The sequence below is a fragment of the Mustela nivalis genome (assembly GCF_964662115.1).
Source record: "Mustela nivalis genome assembly, chromosome: 12".
Taxonomy (NCBI): Eukaryota; Metazoa; Chordata; class Mammalia; order Carnivora; family Mustelidae; genus Mustela; species Mustela nivalis.
In genome coordinates this window covers 55605178-55622970 of record NC_139031.1, presented here as the reverse complement: position 1 = coordinate 55622970, position 17793 = coordinate 55605178, and the positions used below count along the sequence as shown (strand labels likewise).

The 17793-nt window shown below is 38.8% G+C and overlaps 1 protein-coding gene across 1 annotated transcript in view; it reads left to right on the top strand.

Annotated features, from left to right (window-relative positions):
* TSPAN13 (tetraspanin 13) overlaps window positions 1–12740 on the top strand; it is a 33321-nt gene extending 20581 nt beyond the window's left edge. The window contains exons 2-6 of the mRNA XM_082693018.1: window positions 3205–3372; window positions 4039–4119; window positions 4967–5080; window positions 6594–6707; window positions 11663–12740. Of these exons, the coding sequence (XP_082549144.1) occupies window positions 3205–3372; window positions 4039–4119; window positions 4967–5080; window positions 6594–6707; window positions 11663–11737 (552 nt within the window). The 3' untranslated portion in view covers window positions 11738–12740. The remainder of the gene's footprint in view (window positions 1–3204; window positions 3373–4038; window positions 4120–4966; window positions 5081–6593; window positions 6708–11662) is intronic.
* Window positions 12741–17793: the final 5053 nt, after the last annotated feature.

The following is a 17793-nucleotide window of genomic DNA, read 5'->3' as shown; positions in this document are numbered from 1 at the left end:
GTTGCAGAATCGACTAGTTGTGGCAGAGACCGTGTGATCCATGAGGACGGATGATCAATATCTAGGCTTATATAGAGAAAATTTGCCAACCTTTGTTCTAGTTGGGATATCTTGTCTCTGGCTTTGGGTGTACAGTGGGCAGTAGTTACTTGTTGTTGGCTATTTAGACGTGTAAGAATTTCATTAATATAGGAAGGATTTGGTAGACTTCCAAAAGGATTCTTTGAAACTATGGGGTTAAAAAAATTACAACTATCATATTATTCATGCCTTTGATCTTTTTGACTCTAAGACTCAAATAAAGAAATAGAGAGTGACAATCCTGCTCCCAAATTTAATTGAATTGGGCAATAGGCATCAAGCCCAAGAATTGAAGTTTGCATATGTGCTGGTTAATTTTATCTGTCAATTCGACCAGGCAGTGGTGCCAAATGTTTGTTTGGTTGAATGCTACTGTAGCTACTGATTTGAAGGCATTGTTTTAGACTTAACCTTTACACTCAATTAACTTTAAGTTTAGCAGATTACTCCCATTGTGGTCTGCCTTATCCAGTCTGTGGAAAAACTTAAGAACAAAGACAGGTTCTTTCTTCTTCTTCTTCTCCTTTTTTTTTTTTTTTTTTTAAAGAAGATTTTATTTATTGGAAAGAGAGCGTGTGAGGGAAGGCAGGAGCAGGAAGGAGGGGCAGAGGGAGAAGGAGAAGCAGACTCCCCACTGAGCAGGGAGCCCGATGCAGGGCTCAATTCCAGGACCCTGTATCATGACCGGAGCTGAAAGCAGACGCCCAACCAGCTGAGTCACCCAGGCACCCCAAGATTGAGGTTTCTTTTCTTTTTTTAAAAGATTTTATTTATTTATCTGATAGAGAGAGAGAGAGCGAGATCACAAGTAAGCAGAGAGGCAGGCAGAGAGAGAGGAGGAAGCAGGCTCTCCGCTGAGCAGAGAGCCTGATGTGGGACTCGATCCCAAGACCCTGAGATCAGGGCCTGAGCTGAAGGCAGAGGCCTAACCCACTGAACCACCCAGGCATCCCAGGACTGAGGTTTCTTAACAAAGACAGAATTCTTCCTCCAGACTGTATTAGAGAAAACCTGCCTGAATTGTCAAGCTGCTGTCCTCCTACACATTTTGGACATGCTGGCCCCACAAATGCATGAGCCAATTCCTTAAAATAAATCTCTATTTCTAAATATATATCTGTTGGATCTCCTTCTCAGGAGAACCCTGATGGATAGAGCGCGTTGCTCTGATGTGCTGCGCCCACAGAGCACCTTCCCTGTTTGGTACCACAGTGCAGTGCGGAGGCCGGTGCCCGCAACTCTCACCTCTTCTTTCACCCCTTGTGGAAGGAAACCTGCTATATTTGGATGCCATGGAGTTGGAAGTGAGCTCGCTTGTGATGGAGCAGAGGACTTTTTCTCAGTCCAGTATAGCAGGAAGCCATGAGAAGATGATGAGTGAGAAGAGAAAAACAAGCCAGAAGCAAACGGACCTGTTGATGAGGAACATTTGAGACAACAAGAGGGACCAGGCAATTTTTGGGTTGCAAACGTTCTGAGAATTTCTTCCCTCCGAAAACAAAAGCCTTCTGTGTGTACTAAGTACCGCGGAGAACAGCAACTCCATGTAACTCCGTGACTTGGTTCTAGCATGCTACAGACAGTGTCTTTCTTCTCTAGATCTGCTTTGTCATAAGTGAAAAGAAACAGGTGGGGACGCCTGGTGGCTCAGTGGGTTAAGTGTCTGCCTTTGGCTCTGGTCATGATCCTAGAGTCCAGGGATCAAGCCCCATATTGAGCCCCACATCAGGCTTCCTGCTCAGTGGGGAATCTGTTTCTCCCTCTCCCTCTGCCTCCCGCTCCCCCTGCTTGTGCTCTCTTGGGCTCTCTCTCTCTCTCTCTCAAATAAATAAAAGCTTTTAAAAATACAAATACGTGTTCTTTGTCAATATTAAGCAGTTTTACTTGTATCTGTACACATGGAGGGCATTTTAGATATGAAGATATTTAGAATTTGTGTTTCTAAGCTATGATTTCATATATAAAAAATTAAATATTTGAGTAAAAATCCTTTTGAGTGAGTGGTGATTTATTTTATCTTTCAAAACAAAGTTTATTGGGTCTTGATGCCAGGAAGTATATTTTACGTATTTTGATTCCTCTCTACTGTGTATGATGCTGTCACCTTGCTCCAGGAAACGGCTGACCTTCAGAGGATATGACCTTTTTCCTGCCCCAAACCCCAGTCCCCATCCCCCCCACATACCTGTTTCACCTTTATCTTCTATCAGTTCAACATCATATTTACATGGTGTGTTCTTCATTTGCTATTTTAAATAAGTGATTGTAACTTTGTCTATTACAGGTAATGGCTGATTTTCAGGCACGTGTTCTACTTCTTCACTTAGTTTTGTTTTATAAGTATATAAATAAATGGAGTATAAAATAATTTCATCTTGCTCAGTATACCACTTTACTCAAAAGAGCTAGTCTCTTACATTGTCTGAAGAGTTTTAATGACCTCTTTCTCTCTCTCTCTCTAAATTCTCATAGGATACACGATGATACCTAAAGCAATTTTTTTTCCAACAATTCTTTGAGAAATTTTTGATTGTTTGCAAGGCCCGGGTTCTGTGATAGGTTCTGGGAATAGAGACAGATGAGAAGATGGTGCCTCCCTCGCAAGGTGCTCTTAGTCTTCTAGGAGAGACAGGTTTGGCAACAGAATGAGAGTGTGGGGCGGGGAACAATAGAACCAACTTCGAAGAACAGTTTATGGAAAACGAGGAAAGCATCATAGAGAAGGTCACAATTGGCTTTGAAGGAAGCATAAGTAATGTCCATGTGAAGAAATGAATACTTTGGACTGAGCTGTGTTGGCATCTGGGAGTCTCACATACGCCATGATTGCAAAAGCTTAGGCAGAAATCAGTTAGGCTTAGTAAGCCAGATGACCTCTGAGGCTTCATAACAATTTCATAGCTCATTATTACTTATTTTAAAGCATGCCTGAGGATTAAATTAATTTGTTGAAACAATACTATCTATTAAGATCTAGCGTGTATTCTGGTATTGAGTATGAGCAGTCATTTGTAAGACACTGAAAAATGTTCTTTGTATTATTATAGAAATTGATGTTTTCCTCCCGTCCTTCTCTTCCTCCTGCCCCCATCCAATCCCTGACCCTTCTGGTTGTCTTTGTAGTTGGTCAGTCTGTTGCTCATTGGAATCGCGGCGTGGGGCATTGGTTTTGGGCTGATTTCCAGCCTCCGGGTGGTCGGCGTGGTCATCGCCGTGGGCATCTTCCTGTTCCTGATTGCGTTGGTGGGGCTGATTGGAGCCGTAAAGCACCATCAGGTGTTGCTTTTTTTTGTATCCTTTTTTAAAAGCAGAATTTTTAACCCAGTTGAGTTTGTCCTTACTTTTATTGCTTATTCTTCTGATAACTGCCACTGATTTGGAATTCTCATTAGGAAAGTCATTGCCAGAGAGCAACTCTTAGCATGCCCTATGTGTGTTTGTTCCACCAACATTAGGAATATTTCTTAGGGTAAGACTACTGTATGTTTATATGTTCCCACTTTCTCCTTTTCACATCATGAAGAATGTATTCTGCAAATTATAGTCCTTTTTATACCTTGCAAATTCAGAGGTAAGTTGAACTGATTCAGTGACCTCTAGACCCTTTCCAAAAGGTTAGTATGTGGTTGAGAATTTCAGTAATTGTTTTTTAAGATTTTAATACTAAGAAAACCTAAGTACATTTATCCATACGTATTTCTTATTTTGTACATGTAAGCATTTTTATTTCAATCTAAAAGAAATTCTAATATTTTATCCTTTAAATATTAGTATTTTTATTATGAAGTATCTACAGTGTATTAATGAAAATAATAATTGTGTATATTCTTTGTAAACATTCTAGGCACCATTTGTTCTGTTTCCTGGTTGAATGCCTTCTAGTACATTCCGAAGTTGTCAATACCTCTATTTTGTTATTTTAAGAGTGTTGAGAAATACCTTAACTTGAATTCTCAGTACATGATTATTCTCTTACTTGTATTTATTGTTCAGTTTTCTGTATCGTGTGCTTGCTTAGCCCTGAACCAGGAGCAACAGGTAAGCAAAGACTTTTTTTCTCTTATTTTATTACACCTCACAGTATGTGTAGGAAAAAAGAGGGAGAATGATTGGAATATATGATAACTCCTCTTCCCTCAGAATGGCATTTCACTGGAGACAGTTAGAATCTGCTGTTCCTGATTGTATTAGTGGGGCTGATTGGAGCCCTGAAATGCCATAAGGTGTTCCTAATTTTTGGCATCCTTAAAGTGAGATTTTTCCCTTCCCTGGGTAAAAAGCACCACTGCTGAAAGATGTTCACCCTGCCTTTTCCAACCATTATGCAGTGAAACATTTGTGATACCTTTCTAGCAATTACACTTTTCAAACTCTTAATTTGTGAAACAATATGCAGTTCTGTTTAGGGCAGTGGAAAATTTGTTTCCGTCTGAGAATCTTTTGAACTAAGTGCTTCTTTTAAAGAGCATGTAAAAATGAAGACTTTTCACTCTTGGAATAGAAGCAGTGCTTTAATTTTTTTTTTTTTTAAGATTTTATTTATTTATTTGACAGAGATCACAAGTAGGCAGAGAGGTGGGCAGAGAGAGAGAGGAGGAAGCAGGCTCCCTGCTGAGCAGAGAGCCCGATGCGGGACTCGATCCCAGGACCCTGAGATCATGACCTGAGCCGTAGGCAGAGGCTTTAACCCACTGAGCCACCCATGTGTCCCCAATGTGCTTTAATTTTTGTTGTAGATTTAGGTATTACCCTTTGAAAACTTTTAATCATCTTAGGAAGAGCATTTATTTTAGGTACACTCAGTATTAAAAATCACAAGCTTTAGATCTATACATTTTGTGCAGGGATAACTCATGTCAGTGTATGTATTACATGCATTTTCCAGGGTCAGCTTCTGGAAGTGGGTTGGAACAATACAGCAAGTGCTCGAAATGACATCCAGAGAAATTTAAACTGCTGTGGGTTTCGAAGTTTTAACCCAAATGACACCTGTCTGGCTGTAAGTACAAAGTATAAGATATTTTCTGGAGACGTATTATATACAGAGGAATAATGATTAACATGAAGAAAATGGAATTCCTTATGCTGAGTTGTTTTTTTAAAATGTTTTACATGAACCTATATTATATTCCATGTACACTGGTGTGTCATTTGTCTGTTCTCATATGCACTCCTGAGAGTACTAAGTATCCCAGAGCCCTGCCAGACACAGATGCCCACAGTTCTTTGCCCCTAATTCCTTCCCATGCAGTTCCTCCTAGAACAAGTTGTGAAAGAAAAATAAGACTACATCAGTCTTAGAGGTGCAGAAGAGCTGTAGAAATATCTTGGTTTTGAAGCATCTCAGGGCAGTAGGAGGAATGGTCTTTCCTGGATTTGGGGGCTTTTTAACCAGTTAAACATCCCCAGTGGGGAGGATACATGAAACTAACCCCTTTCCTCCCTCCCCTTATCCCCATTACAACTTCATGCTGTTTCCATGGGAGCTGAGTTAGCGATGGACAAATTAGAGCTGTACTATTGTCCCAGGACCGACCCCAATATGAGGCTAGATTTGGAGCTTGACTGTCCTAGGAAGTACACGTGTTTAAATTTCCAGGAAACTCCTATTACTGTCTCTCTGGGCTGTGAGCTGGATTTCCTTTCAACATGGCCTCTTTTATGGGATTATTATTTTTCTAGTGCTATGTGACACATGAATTCTACCCAGGTGTTCTCTCAGTTTCCATGGATCAGGAGCGTGAGAATGGCTTTGTTGGGTTCTCCACTTAAGATCTCACCTGGGTGAAATCAAGGTGTTGGCCAGGGATAATCTCATCCGAGGCCTGGGGTGGTCTGCCAAGCTCAGCCGGTGTTGGCCGAATTCAGCTTCTGGTAGTTGTAGTGCTGAAGTCCCATTTTTCTTGCTGGGTTTTCCTCAGTTCCTGGAGGCTGCTCTCAGGTTCTAACTGTACAGCCATCTCACAACATGGCGGCCTCCAAGTCAGCATGAGAATCACCCCATTCTGTTAACATAGATGGTGTCTTTGTGTAACTGCACGATAAAGATGGGAGTGACTGTCGTATTCACAAATCCCATCCATGCTCAAAGCTGGGGGCTGTGGGGGGGTATTCAAGGTGTGTATACTGGGCTTGAGAAACTTAGGAACCATTTTATTTATTTTGTATATTTTTAAAGATTTTATTTATTTGACAGATCACATGCAGGCAGAGAGGCAGGCAGAGAGAGAGAGAGGAGGAAGCAGGCTCCCTGCTGAGCAGAGAGCCCAATGCAGGACTCGATCCCAGGACCCTGAGATCATAACCTGAGCCCAAGGCAGAGGCTTAACCCACTGAGCCACCCAGGTGCCCAGTGGGAACTATTTTAGAATTTAGGATGCTATGAAACAGCCCAGGCCCAGATTGGATATAATATTCCAGCCACTCATTTTTAGGTGGGTTCAGTGTTTATCTGCTTTTCATAATTGCACTTTGATATAAAAGTTCTTTTTTTTTTTTCCAAATTGATACAGAGCTGTGTCAAAAGCAGCCACCCATGCTCACCTTGTGCTCCAATAATAGGAAAATACGCCGGAGAGGTTTTGAGGTTTGTCGGGGGCATTGGTCTCTTCTTCAGCTTTACAGAGGTATGTGCAAGTAACTCCTTATCTTTCCATTTTCGTCAGGGGGTTTTCTGTTTTATACGGCAAGAGGGCATGGCATTTTGCCTTAGCATGGCCCCTAATTTTGGGGATGTATTGATAAATATCTTTATTGAGAACTAGTATTATAATCAGAGGAGCCCTGGCTTGAAAACAGAAGACCCCACAGATCTAGCATTAATTTTATATAGGGTGGAGGCTTGATTATTAAATTATGTAAAATTTAATGAACACATGAAATGGTTTAGGCTGGGTTATTTCTAGAGTCTCTCCTATTAGAGTTGTATGATAAATTATAATTCTAAATTTAATTTTGGAATAGGTAAGACATTCACACTGTTTAATATATATAGTATAGGACACACTCACATACATACTTAGAAAGATATGCTTTAAAAAATGGCCTTTCAAGCCCATCTCCCATTATCTCTAGCTTTCCAAAAACTACAGGTAAACACTATTATTAATTTCTTATTTATCTTACATATATTTATACTATGTTGAAATATCTATCATATTGATTAATACATTTATGTATAATATAGGTGTCTGTAAGCAAAACCACACTCGTTATTTGATAATTTTGGAGGAATGCTAATTCCTTTTGCAGTGTCTTTATTAAACTCTAAATATCTACAGATGTTTTTTGCGATAGCTGACTTAACAATATATATGAAAATTAAAATTTTTTAAATTTATACATTCTATTTATAGCTCTTTATTTCATGGAGATAATCATATGGCTATTTAAATGGACTAGAAAGGAATGTTTATAACTGCAAACCCTTGGGCCAGTTTGTGTTCTTCAGTAATGAGCTGGTTAAATTAGAGTGGGTGGGAAAGGAATACTTTTTTCTGCCCTTTAAGTTCCTTCTAGCTGGGCAGAGTCAGAATGGCATGAGATTGATTAACAGGAGAAAATAAAATTTAATGTGGTATATATAATGCGTATACTGCATTTGTGTAGATAATGCATACACTCTACATGGATATGATGTTGGGTCAATATACAGCACATTATAGATACATATATCTGTATGTATGTATATTTTATTCTCTTCAGTTTTCTTTTCTTCTCTGGAGAATGAAAAATTCACATTTGGTTGTTATTAACAAAGTAGAGATAAAGACCACAGTTAATATTCATTTCTTACAGGAAGTCTCCCCTGACATCTCTTCTTATCCTGAGCTTTTTTTTTTTTTTTTCATTTCACTTTTTCTCATGAAAGAGCTGTCTTACTTGTGGGTTGGTTGTGACATTGATTCAAGAAAATTGATGTACTGTTTAAAAACAATTCTGTGCATTATTCCTTCATTTCCTTTTTAAAAGTATGATTTTTTTTTTCATGAAAACTTAAAAATACAGATAGGAGAAAAACCGGAATGAGCAATCTCCATATAGCCCGTGAGCCAGATTTTGCCACATGGCTTCCTTTTTATATTTGGAATTTATTTTGAGAATTTAATTCTTTTGAGCAGCTCCATTTTCTTTTCTTTCTTTCCCATCAGGTTACATTACCTTCAGTTGTCCCTTTTTTTTTTTTTTAAAGAGCACTTTTAAGTCCTTTGCAAAATTGAGAGAAGGTTACAGAAATTTCCCATATATCCTTTGTCCTTACATAGGCATGGTCTCCCCCATTATCGCCACTACTCAACAGAATGTGTTTTTGTTGCAACTGATGAACCTGCATTGACACATCATAATCACTCAAGGTCCATAGTTTACATTAGGGTTTACTTTTGTACATTTTATGGATTTCAACATACATATAATGACTTGTATCCATCATTAGAATATAATACAGAGTATTTTTCACTGCCCTAAAAATCTTCTCTGTTCTGCCTATTCATCCTTCCCCCTACTGTTTTTAAAAAATATTAATTCTTTTAAGAATATAAACTCATGGGGGCATGCCTGGGTGTTTCAGTCAGTTGAACAACACCTGTTCTGATTGAGGCTCAGGTCATGATCTCATGGGTCGTGGGATCAAGCCCCATGTCTGGCCCTGCACTCCCTCTTACTCTCTCTCCCTGCCTCTGCCCCCCCCCCCCCCACCATGCACCTATGCTCTCTCTCTCTCTCAAATAAATAAAATCTTTAAAAACAAAAAGTATAAACTCATGAGTCTTAGGTGTCTTAAGAGCTAAGAAGACTTGGTGTTCTTTCATGGAATCCTGCTCTATATTTTAATATTTTACATACGTGGCTAGAGATTTTAATAATAATTTATCCAACCTGGTATTTTCTGGATAGTGAATATATTATAGGTATACCAACTTTTTAATTTTTTGTTTTATTCAGTAGTTCACTGAATCTGAGAGATGAAGCTAACCAATGACTTCCTTTCCTTGGTGAAACAGATTGATTTTGAACTATTTATAATAGCTGAAAATAAATTTAAACCATAAAAGAAGCTTTGATTTAGAATCTGAAAAATAGCTGAGATGTAATAACTTTTAACAAGTTAAAGTTAGTACATGTTCTTTGTAGAAACTTTAGAAAATACAGAAAATTTTGAACATGAAAATTTAGATGGATTTACTAAAGTGAATGAAAAATAACCAATGTTTATATTTTGGCATATTACTTTCTGCCTTTCTATATGTAATAAATAAGCATACAATTTAATAAATAAGTATAAAAATAATGTATAGGTTCACTGCACATATTTCTGTGTAATATACTATATGCTTAGTGGGCTGCATACTAGGCCTCGGTTCTAGGATCACTGGAGTTCATGATCAGTTCTAATCAAAGTTACTCTTGAGACTCTTTAGATCATTTTAACCAGCTTTGTAAGCTTAAAATCCATTAGTTATCTAACTTTGATCTTTTTGTATTTTGGGTGTGGCATCCCCTCCAGTCTCTCCTGGGGAGGGAGGGATGAGATCATGGTTCAACAATGGGACAAAGTCCGATTTTTGTCACTTACAGCTGAAACGGAGGAATGAAGTTTTGGTAAAATGTGGCTTCAGGTTATGAGTGTCTAATTTAATTTACCCAGTTGCTTTGTTTTCCCTGTAACTTACACTACTGGCCTATATCCAGGGCTGATAATCAAACTATTTAAAAGCTCAAAAAATTCTCACCCAAACTCTCTCCCTGTGTGCCTGTGTTTCTGAGGTGGGAGAAGGAAATGATGCTTGTGCAGATTGGGAGGGGGGCAGGGGTGTCTGAGGAGTTGCTGTCCACAACAGGTGTGCAAGGGTTTCAGTGTTGTAAAAACCAGCCTGGTTGCCATGGTGGGTAGAATGTTCCCCCAGATTGACCTTTAGTATGTCAGATTGATTACACATACATCCCCAAATATGACTGAGAGCATAGATTGTAGGTTTGAACCATGGTTCTAGGCCTCATGACCTGTGTGACTCTTATTTAACCTCTTTGCCTCAGTTCCCTTGCTGGTAAAAGGATACTGTTCCCATCATCCAGGGTGTTTGGGAGGACTGTTTGAATTGGAAAGTGTGAACGACAGAGCCTGTCACAAAGTACTCCTTATGTGTTTATTAAGTAAATCCCCCCCCCATTATATATACTCCACCCCAAACTTCCCACTTCCTTAAATTAGACTTATTTTTCCTTGATTCAGCTCACAAACTATAGTTCCATCGGCTCTTACATGTTATAAATATAATCAGTTCCAGTCGTGAGTTTTAGTATAACACAGGGATTATTACTCTGGTAATGAGAAAATTTTGGATTGATCACAATTCTCTAGAAGTAGCTTAAAGGGCTAATGGGTAGTTATGAAGTCAAACAAAATTTAGATGAAAAGTTGGCACAGATCTAAAGTGGAAGGTGTAATTTGAAGTTCATTTTGTTACATTAAAATTTTCTATCTTTTTCAAAGAATTTTTGATTATGTTAAGTAAATCAACTTTGAGGTAGTGGAAACAGAATGAACACATTCTTAATTTAAAAAAATTATATTGGTTAACGCTTTGGTGAACCTAGTGTGGGAAACAACACAGTAACAGTAACGACTCATTAACAGTAACAACTCAGTATTTTTCTAAATACTAACAGTATTTAGTACTAAATACTAAAGTACTAAAGTACTAAGTATTAAATAGTAACAGTAACAACTCAGTATTTTTCTAAAATGAGAGATCCCCAGGATAGGAATTAGAATATTTTTTAAAGATCTGCTTTAGCAAAATTTGTTATTGTGGAGTTTTCATTAGTGCTAAATTTTTCCTGAACCCAGTTTGTTTCTCAGTTATCAAAATAATGTGATATTTTAGCTATCCAGACTATTCAGTGTTTCAGCAGACAATTCAGCAGTAAAAGTTCCTCTTGCAGCTCTAGCAAATAGTCACAAATGGAATTGTTTAAAGCAGCACAAATTTATTATCTTCTACTGCTGGGGTCAGAAGCCTGAAAGGCAGGCTTCTCTGGGAGGCTCTCTGCGAGAAGCTGTGTCCTTGACTTTTGCAGCTTCTAGAGGCTGCCTGTACTCAGTGGCTCATGGCTTTGTCCTCCATCTTCAAGGAAGCCATGCCAAATCTTCTCTCTGACTCTGCTTCCTATTGCTTCTGACATCATTTTATCTTTTCTCAATGTCTCTGATTTTGTTTTGTCTTGCCCTCTTTTATAAGAACCCTTGTGTCTACATCAGTGAACCCACCCATATGATCTCCCTGTCTCAATAGCTTTAACCAAGTCACATCTGCCTGGTTCTTGTTACCATGTGAGGTAACCCATTCCCAGGTGCTGGGGATTATGATACAGACATCTCTGGAGAGCTAGTATTCATATTACTTGTTTTTAGGGCTTCAATTTGGGCTACTTTTAGCACTTTCAAGGGAAAAAGAAATCTCTTCCTCTTTGAACAAAGAAAACCAAGTGCTTCAGAGGTTCCGGATTGTGTACTGATAAACTGAAGAAACAGATACCATGATACTTTCTCTTTCTTCTTTTCTTCTTTCTTCCATTCCAGATCCTGGGTGTTTGGCTGACCTACAGATACAGGAACCAGAAAGATCCTCGTGCTAATCCTAGTGCATTCCTTTGATGAGAAAACAAGAAACATCTTTCGTATTTGGATCTTGTTCACTTTCTCTAACTTAAAGTTCATCTAATTTGCCTGTTTAAGAAAGCAGTATCTGAAAAGTTACATTATTATTGACAGTGGAATTATATATTTTTATTCTTATGTTTCTCTAAATGTTTTTCTTTTCCCATTGCTGAAAAAAAATTAGAAACTTGTGGTCTCCTCTGACCCTCAGTGGTACCTGTAATCTACTGTATTCACAGTGTCTGGCACTGTCCACTGTGGCCTTTCTTAGCATTTTTACCTGCAGAAAAACTTTGTATGGCACTATTGTGTTGATCATATTGTAAATCTAAGTATACATCTCACTGGAATAATTAATTGTATGTCGCACTGTGCTGTGTAGATAGTTCCTGTTGGAAAAAAGAGTTGAAGTTTATTAAAGCCAGAAAGTATGAGAGTCTATTATGTTAAATTCAGTAAGGGAAATCCAAAATCCTGCATTTTTTAAAAAATCTTTTTAGGAAAGATGTATTGTGGTGAAAATTGTTAACATAAAAGTGATAACTTAGTTCTAGTAGTCTTTTATGATTACACTAATGTAGCCTAGAAATAGCTGTGTCTTTAGGAAAGTATGGTCTGGTTTTTATTTTAATAGGTAGGTACAGAGCAGATATGATCTCATGAATGTTCTGATGTGTAACATTTGCCTTCAGCTTTTGAAATGGAATGGGTCTGAGAAATTCAGAAAGTATGACTATATAATCTTCATATTCTTTTTTAATAATTTGAGGTCCAAAAGACTGCATTTTTAAACAAGTTACTATTAATGCATTGGCCCATGTAGCAAAAAGATACTTGATTATCTTACAAATTGTTAAATACCTTTTTCATGAATTTTCTCAGTATTGTAACAGCAGCTTGTCAAATCCAAGCGTATTTGAATGTAAGCGCCCATAATTTGAAATGGAAATAGTATTGTGGTTCTGTATATTATGTTAAAAAATTAAAGAATGGAAACCTCTCCTCGTGTATGAATGTTTCAATTAAAAGAAAGTAATGGAAGAATTGCTAAATGGATTAAGTGGAATTCTTTCCTTTATTGCTTTGTTTCCTTTGACCTAGAACGGAGTGCTGCTATCTCTGTGTATAATCCAGCCACGAAAATGAACTTCCAGCACTAATGTCTACTGGTAGTCCTCCCTAAATTCTTTCTTGAGATGTTTCAGTGTTTAATATTTTCTCCACAGTGAGAACTGTTATTTATTTATTTATTTTAAAAAGATTTTATTTATTTATTCATTTGACAGACAGAGATCACAAGTAGTCGGAGAGGCAGGCAGAGAGAGAGAGAGGAGAAAGCAGGCTCCCTGCTGAGCAGAGAACCCAATGAGGGGCTCGATCCCAGGACCCTGAGACCATGACCCAAGCCGAAGGCAGAGGCTTTTAACCCACTGAACCACTCAGGTGCCCGAGAACTGTTTTTCAGAAGAGAGGTCATTTGTATTTATTTGGGGAAAATATGTAAGTTCTTTCGTGTTACTGACAGTTATTAAGTTCTTGTCTTGCATTCTGTGTAGAATATAGTATTTTATTGGTAATTGGCATGATGGCGGGTTTTAGGTCAAGAAAGAGGGCAAGTGGTTGATCTTTAGAATTTTAGAGTATTATGGGGTAATTTCATGTCCATGACTCTAGAAGACTGGCTGATCTTGCAAGAGAACCCAATTATGCAATTCTCATGATAAAGTAAGGGAGGAAAAATAATTTTCCCTCTACTCTTCTGAGTTCTTGTCTTAGGCCCTGTCCAGTACAGGTGAGATTAACAAGAGGAAAACAGGTTTATGAACATGCATGCATATCTACTAGCATGTATACATGTTGTCCAAAATGGAATCATTCCCCTAGATGGCCCAAGACACCATATTAGATGCTATCTTTAGCCAAAGATGAAATAAAGATGTGTGTGTTGGGTGTGGGAATTGGAGGGAAGGACAGTTACGAGGGTAAAAGCACCAGGAAAAAGACCCCAAATAAAGATAAGACTTGTGAGATTTAAGTCAGTGACTTCTGCAGTGCTAAGTTCCTCGTGATTCAGAATCCTTCTTCTCATTCTGCAGAGAGGAGATGCTCCTAAGTACAGAGGTTTCCTTTCTAAGTGTAAATTTTTCTTAATGAAGGGTTAACTTCTCTGTTTACAGAGCTATTCCTGTGTCTGCATGTTTTCAGAAATAATGAGCTCAAAATAATCTTGATGTCAAAGAGTGCCATAGTCTGCTATCCTTCAACGCCATCTTGAGCTCTGGGCAACACTAACGATGTTCCCACTTACACAGATGAGACTGTAAATGACACATGGAACAAGTGAGCTTTTTGGATACTGTCTTCACTTTAAGGCATTCTGTATTTGCCTTGTTTGCTTAGTCAGATTTTGAAGTTCCCGTGAGAGTCTGGTGTCTCTTCATGTAATACTTCTCTTGGTACAAGTGACTATATTGGGAAGAGCTCTTCCGTAGCCTTGGTCTGTGCTCTGATTGCAGTTGCCTTATTTGGGCCAACCCAATTACAAATCAGAGCCTGGGAAGCATGAATCTTTAGGGCTATTGAACTATAGGATTATAAGAGTGGATTGTAACTAATGACTAACCACTCAAGAAATAATCCATTTTCAAGTACCAAGAGCAGCCTTGTTAGATGAATTTGGGCTTTCTGTTCCTGCAGGCAGATCTGAAGGTTATAGACTGTCCTGGGAGGTCTCCTGCGATCTTGGTTTGTGTCTGCGTGCTGACGTACAGCTCACATTGCAGTGTATTATAAACCTGCGGGAAAGGCCTCTGACTAGGTCTATCCTGATTCCTCAGTGGCTGTGAATGAGGCTGCGGAAGTCGGGCTGATCCCACGATTCCAGGAACACCGCTGCCTGTGTGCATAGAAATGTTGCCCGTAAACACCTAAGATCAGAGGAAGGTGTTTCAGAGTGGTCTGTCCTTGAATTACAACAAGCGTCCATAATGCATACTCAAGAGCTCTCTCTGCATCTCCCCACCTAGTATTTATTTAAGAAAGAAGCTCTACTTGTTTTTAACATTTCTCTTATTCCCTACTTACGTATTCCATTTAGGGGAATAGTTCTTAGAACATAGCCTTGATGTGAAGGGTGAAACTTGAGTTAATAAAGTGCAAATACAAGGGAAAAATGTTAAGCTGCAATTTCTAAAACCAGAGTTCATGGGGCATAAATTCATCTCAGACACCGTGTGATCAAAACAGCCAGTTTGGTCTGAAAACCAGTTCTGCGTGTTCAACCAAGGTCCTCTGCTGCTGTGTACAATGTTTCAGAGAGAGAAAAGCGTCCAGAAGTGGGGTGTCAAGTTCTTAGTTTCCTTAAGTGAAAAACCTCCTGCAATTTTTCTAAATATTTGTTTAACTCTGTTTAAGTTTATTCATCCTTTTGAAAAGGCACCAAGTAAATTTATGAAACAATTTCATGTATAGCTGGTATTGAAGAAATTAGAACAGAATTTTTTTTCATAGTATTTCATAGGAGGAAAGAACACTTTCAGGCATCGTGATTGTACAAATATGATCTTTCACAGGTCAGTTTTATTAGAGTTGACAGTAAAATTAAAGACCAAGTTTTTCGGGTTTGTGGAAATGTTGAAGGGATTTGTGTAAAGTTGCTATGCACTCGTTATGTTGGGGGTTGGTGGTTAATTTTTACACCTGGCTACTCATGCCAGATGCAGTTATGGTATGTGTTATTGGTCAGTGTTTTCTAAACAATTTTAAGGGAACAACCCAATCATGCCCTTTACCCCATTTCTCCACTGAACCCCCAGGGAGAGGGAGAGAGAGAGAGAGAGAGGGAAAAGAGAAGAGAGGTCTTGTTTGTCACCATCTTGACTGGGTAACTGTAGTCATCAACATACCCCTGAGACACTGGGCAAGGAGGAAAATCAGACCTTCTGCCATATGCCAGGCTACTTCTCATCCACTCTCCACAGGAAAATCAGAGTTTGGAATTCATTCTCAAATGAGGGTGGGAGGGAGTTGCCTGAGTTAGATTATATGACAAACAGTGGACGGTGATATCACTTGGAAGGTGAAACCACCGTTGCTTACTTTCAGGATCTGGTTTTATGGGGTCACAACTTGACAAGTGCCTTTTTAAAAAGCGAGGCTCATTTGGGGCAACTTGGTGGCTCAGTGGTTAAGCCTCTGCCTCCGGCTCAGGTCATGATCTTAGGGTCCTGGGATCGAGCCCCACATCGGGCTCTCTGCTCAGCAGGGAGCCTGCTTCCTCCTCTCTCTCTGCCTGCCTCTGACTACTTGTGATCTCTGTAAAATAAATAAATAAAAAAAACCTTTTAAAAAAGCGAGGCTCATTTTACTTCGATTTTGAAGTCTGCTTCCTTCGTGAGTAACTGAAGGAAGCTCTGTTCTTGCCTAAAAGGTTTTTTTTTTTTTTTTTACATTATTCTTCCCCCACTCCTGTGCTCACCAGTGACTGCTAAATATAAGGACCTTAGGAGATAAAAGAAGCTACTTGGGATTATTGAATGCCTGAAACACACAAAACCCAGAGCAGAGCTAAACAGTGTAGATGATTGAGGACAGCAGTTCTCAAGCAGGTGAAAATGGTTTAACCAGACATGCTGCTCACCATGTAAATGACTCACAGATGATTTATGTTACCAACTTTTTCTAAATTACCCTTTCCCCTCCTCAGGTGTGGGGCCTCCCATTGGACCCACAGAAGAAAAGAATGATAAAACAATGTTTTAATGATATAAATGATAAAAATGTTTTATCATTCTTTTCTTCGCGTGGTAAAATACACATAGTATAAAATGTATCATTTTGATTATTTTTAAATGTGTAATACAGTGTCATTAAGTACATTCACATTGTGGCCCAACCATTATCCCCCAGGAGCTTTTTCATCTTCCCAAGCTGACAGTATGCACCTGGCAAATAATCCCCCCACCTCCATTTCCTCCCCTCCCCCTCCCCCTCTTCCATTAGCCCCTGACAACTACTGTTCTCCTTTGTGTCTGTGAATTTGACTCTTCCAGATCCCTCAGGTAAGTGGAAACAAAGCGTTTGTCCTTATGTGACTGGTTTCTTTTTTCACTTAGCATAGTGTTTTCAAGGTTCATCCATATTATAACAGGTGTCAGAATGTCCTTTCTTTTAAGGGCTTAATAGTGTCCTGTCGTTGGCGTTCGCCATATTTTGTTGATGCACTCAGCAAGCCATGGAGTTTGGGTTGCTTTCACCTCCTGGCTCTTGTGATTCGTGCTGCTACGAAAGTGAATGCACGGATAGAGCTTTCCTGCTTTCAGGGGTTTTGGGTACATGCTCAGAAGTGGAATTCCTGGATTGTATGGTTATTCGTTGCTAAAGTTCTTGAGCAACCGTCATATTGTTTTCCACAGTGGCTGTACCATTTTGTATTCCCAATGTGTTACCAACATTTTTCTTCAGTGGTTTGGAATAATGCTCTCTAGACCTACAGCTTTCTTCGAGTTCTGTGTGGTTGGAGAAATAGTCAAGGTATGCTTTCCCTTCAGTTTATTTGAATACAAAGGAAAGATTGTGAGATGACAAGAACAAACGGGCTTTGCTAATAACTCTGCAAGCTTCAAGCAGAATTTCCTCCCTTTGCACCTTCATTTCTCATTCTGACCGGTGTGTGCACACACTTCCCGGAGCTACAGTTACAGCACAGAAATACCTACATTCTGGCTCACTTACTCTTTGTTTCTTCACAATGTTTATGTTTATAGATGAGAACAGACTGCGCTTTGTGTGAAAACACTATGTAACCACTATATTTGATAGTTGCCATTTCTTTTAAGTATGTTTAAATAATGTTGCCATTGACATCTTCACAGAACTTTGTTTCTCGTGAATGATTTCCTGATTTGCATTAGGACAAATTCTCAGAAGTAGAGGAGACCATGACTCTGTTTCACACTTTTCTAAGGGAGATTCATCTTCCTTGAAACCTTAACCTTTGACTTCCCAGAGATGTATTTATATCTTAAAAATTATATATGTTGTTAAAATAACAT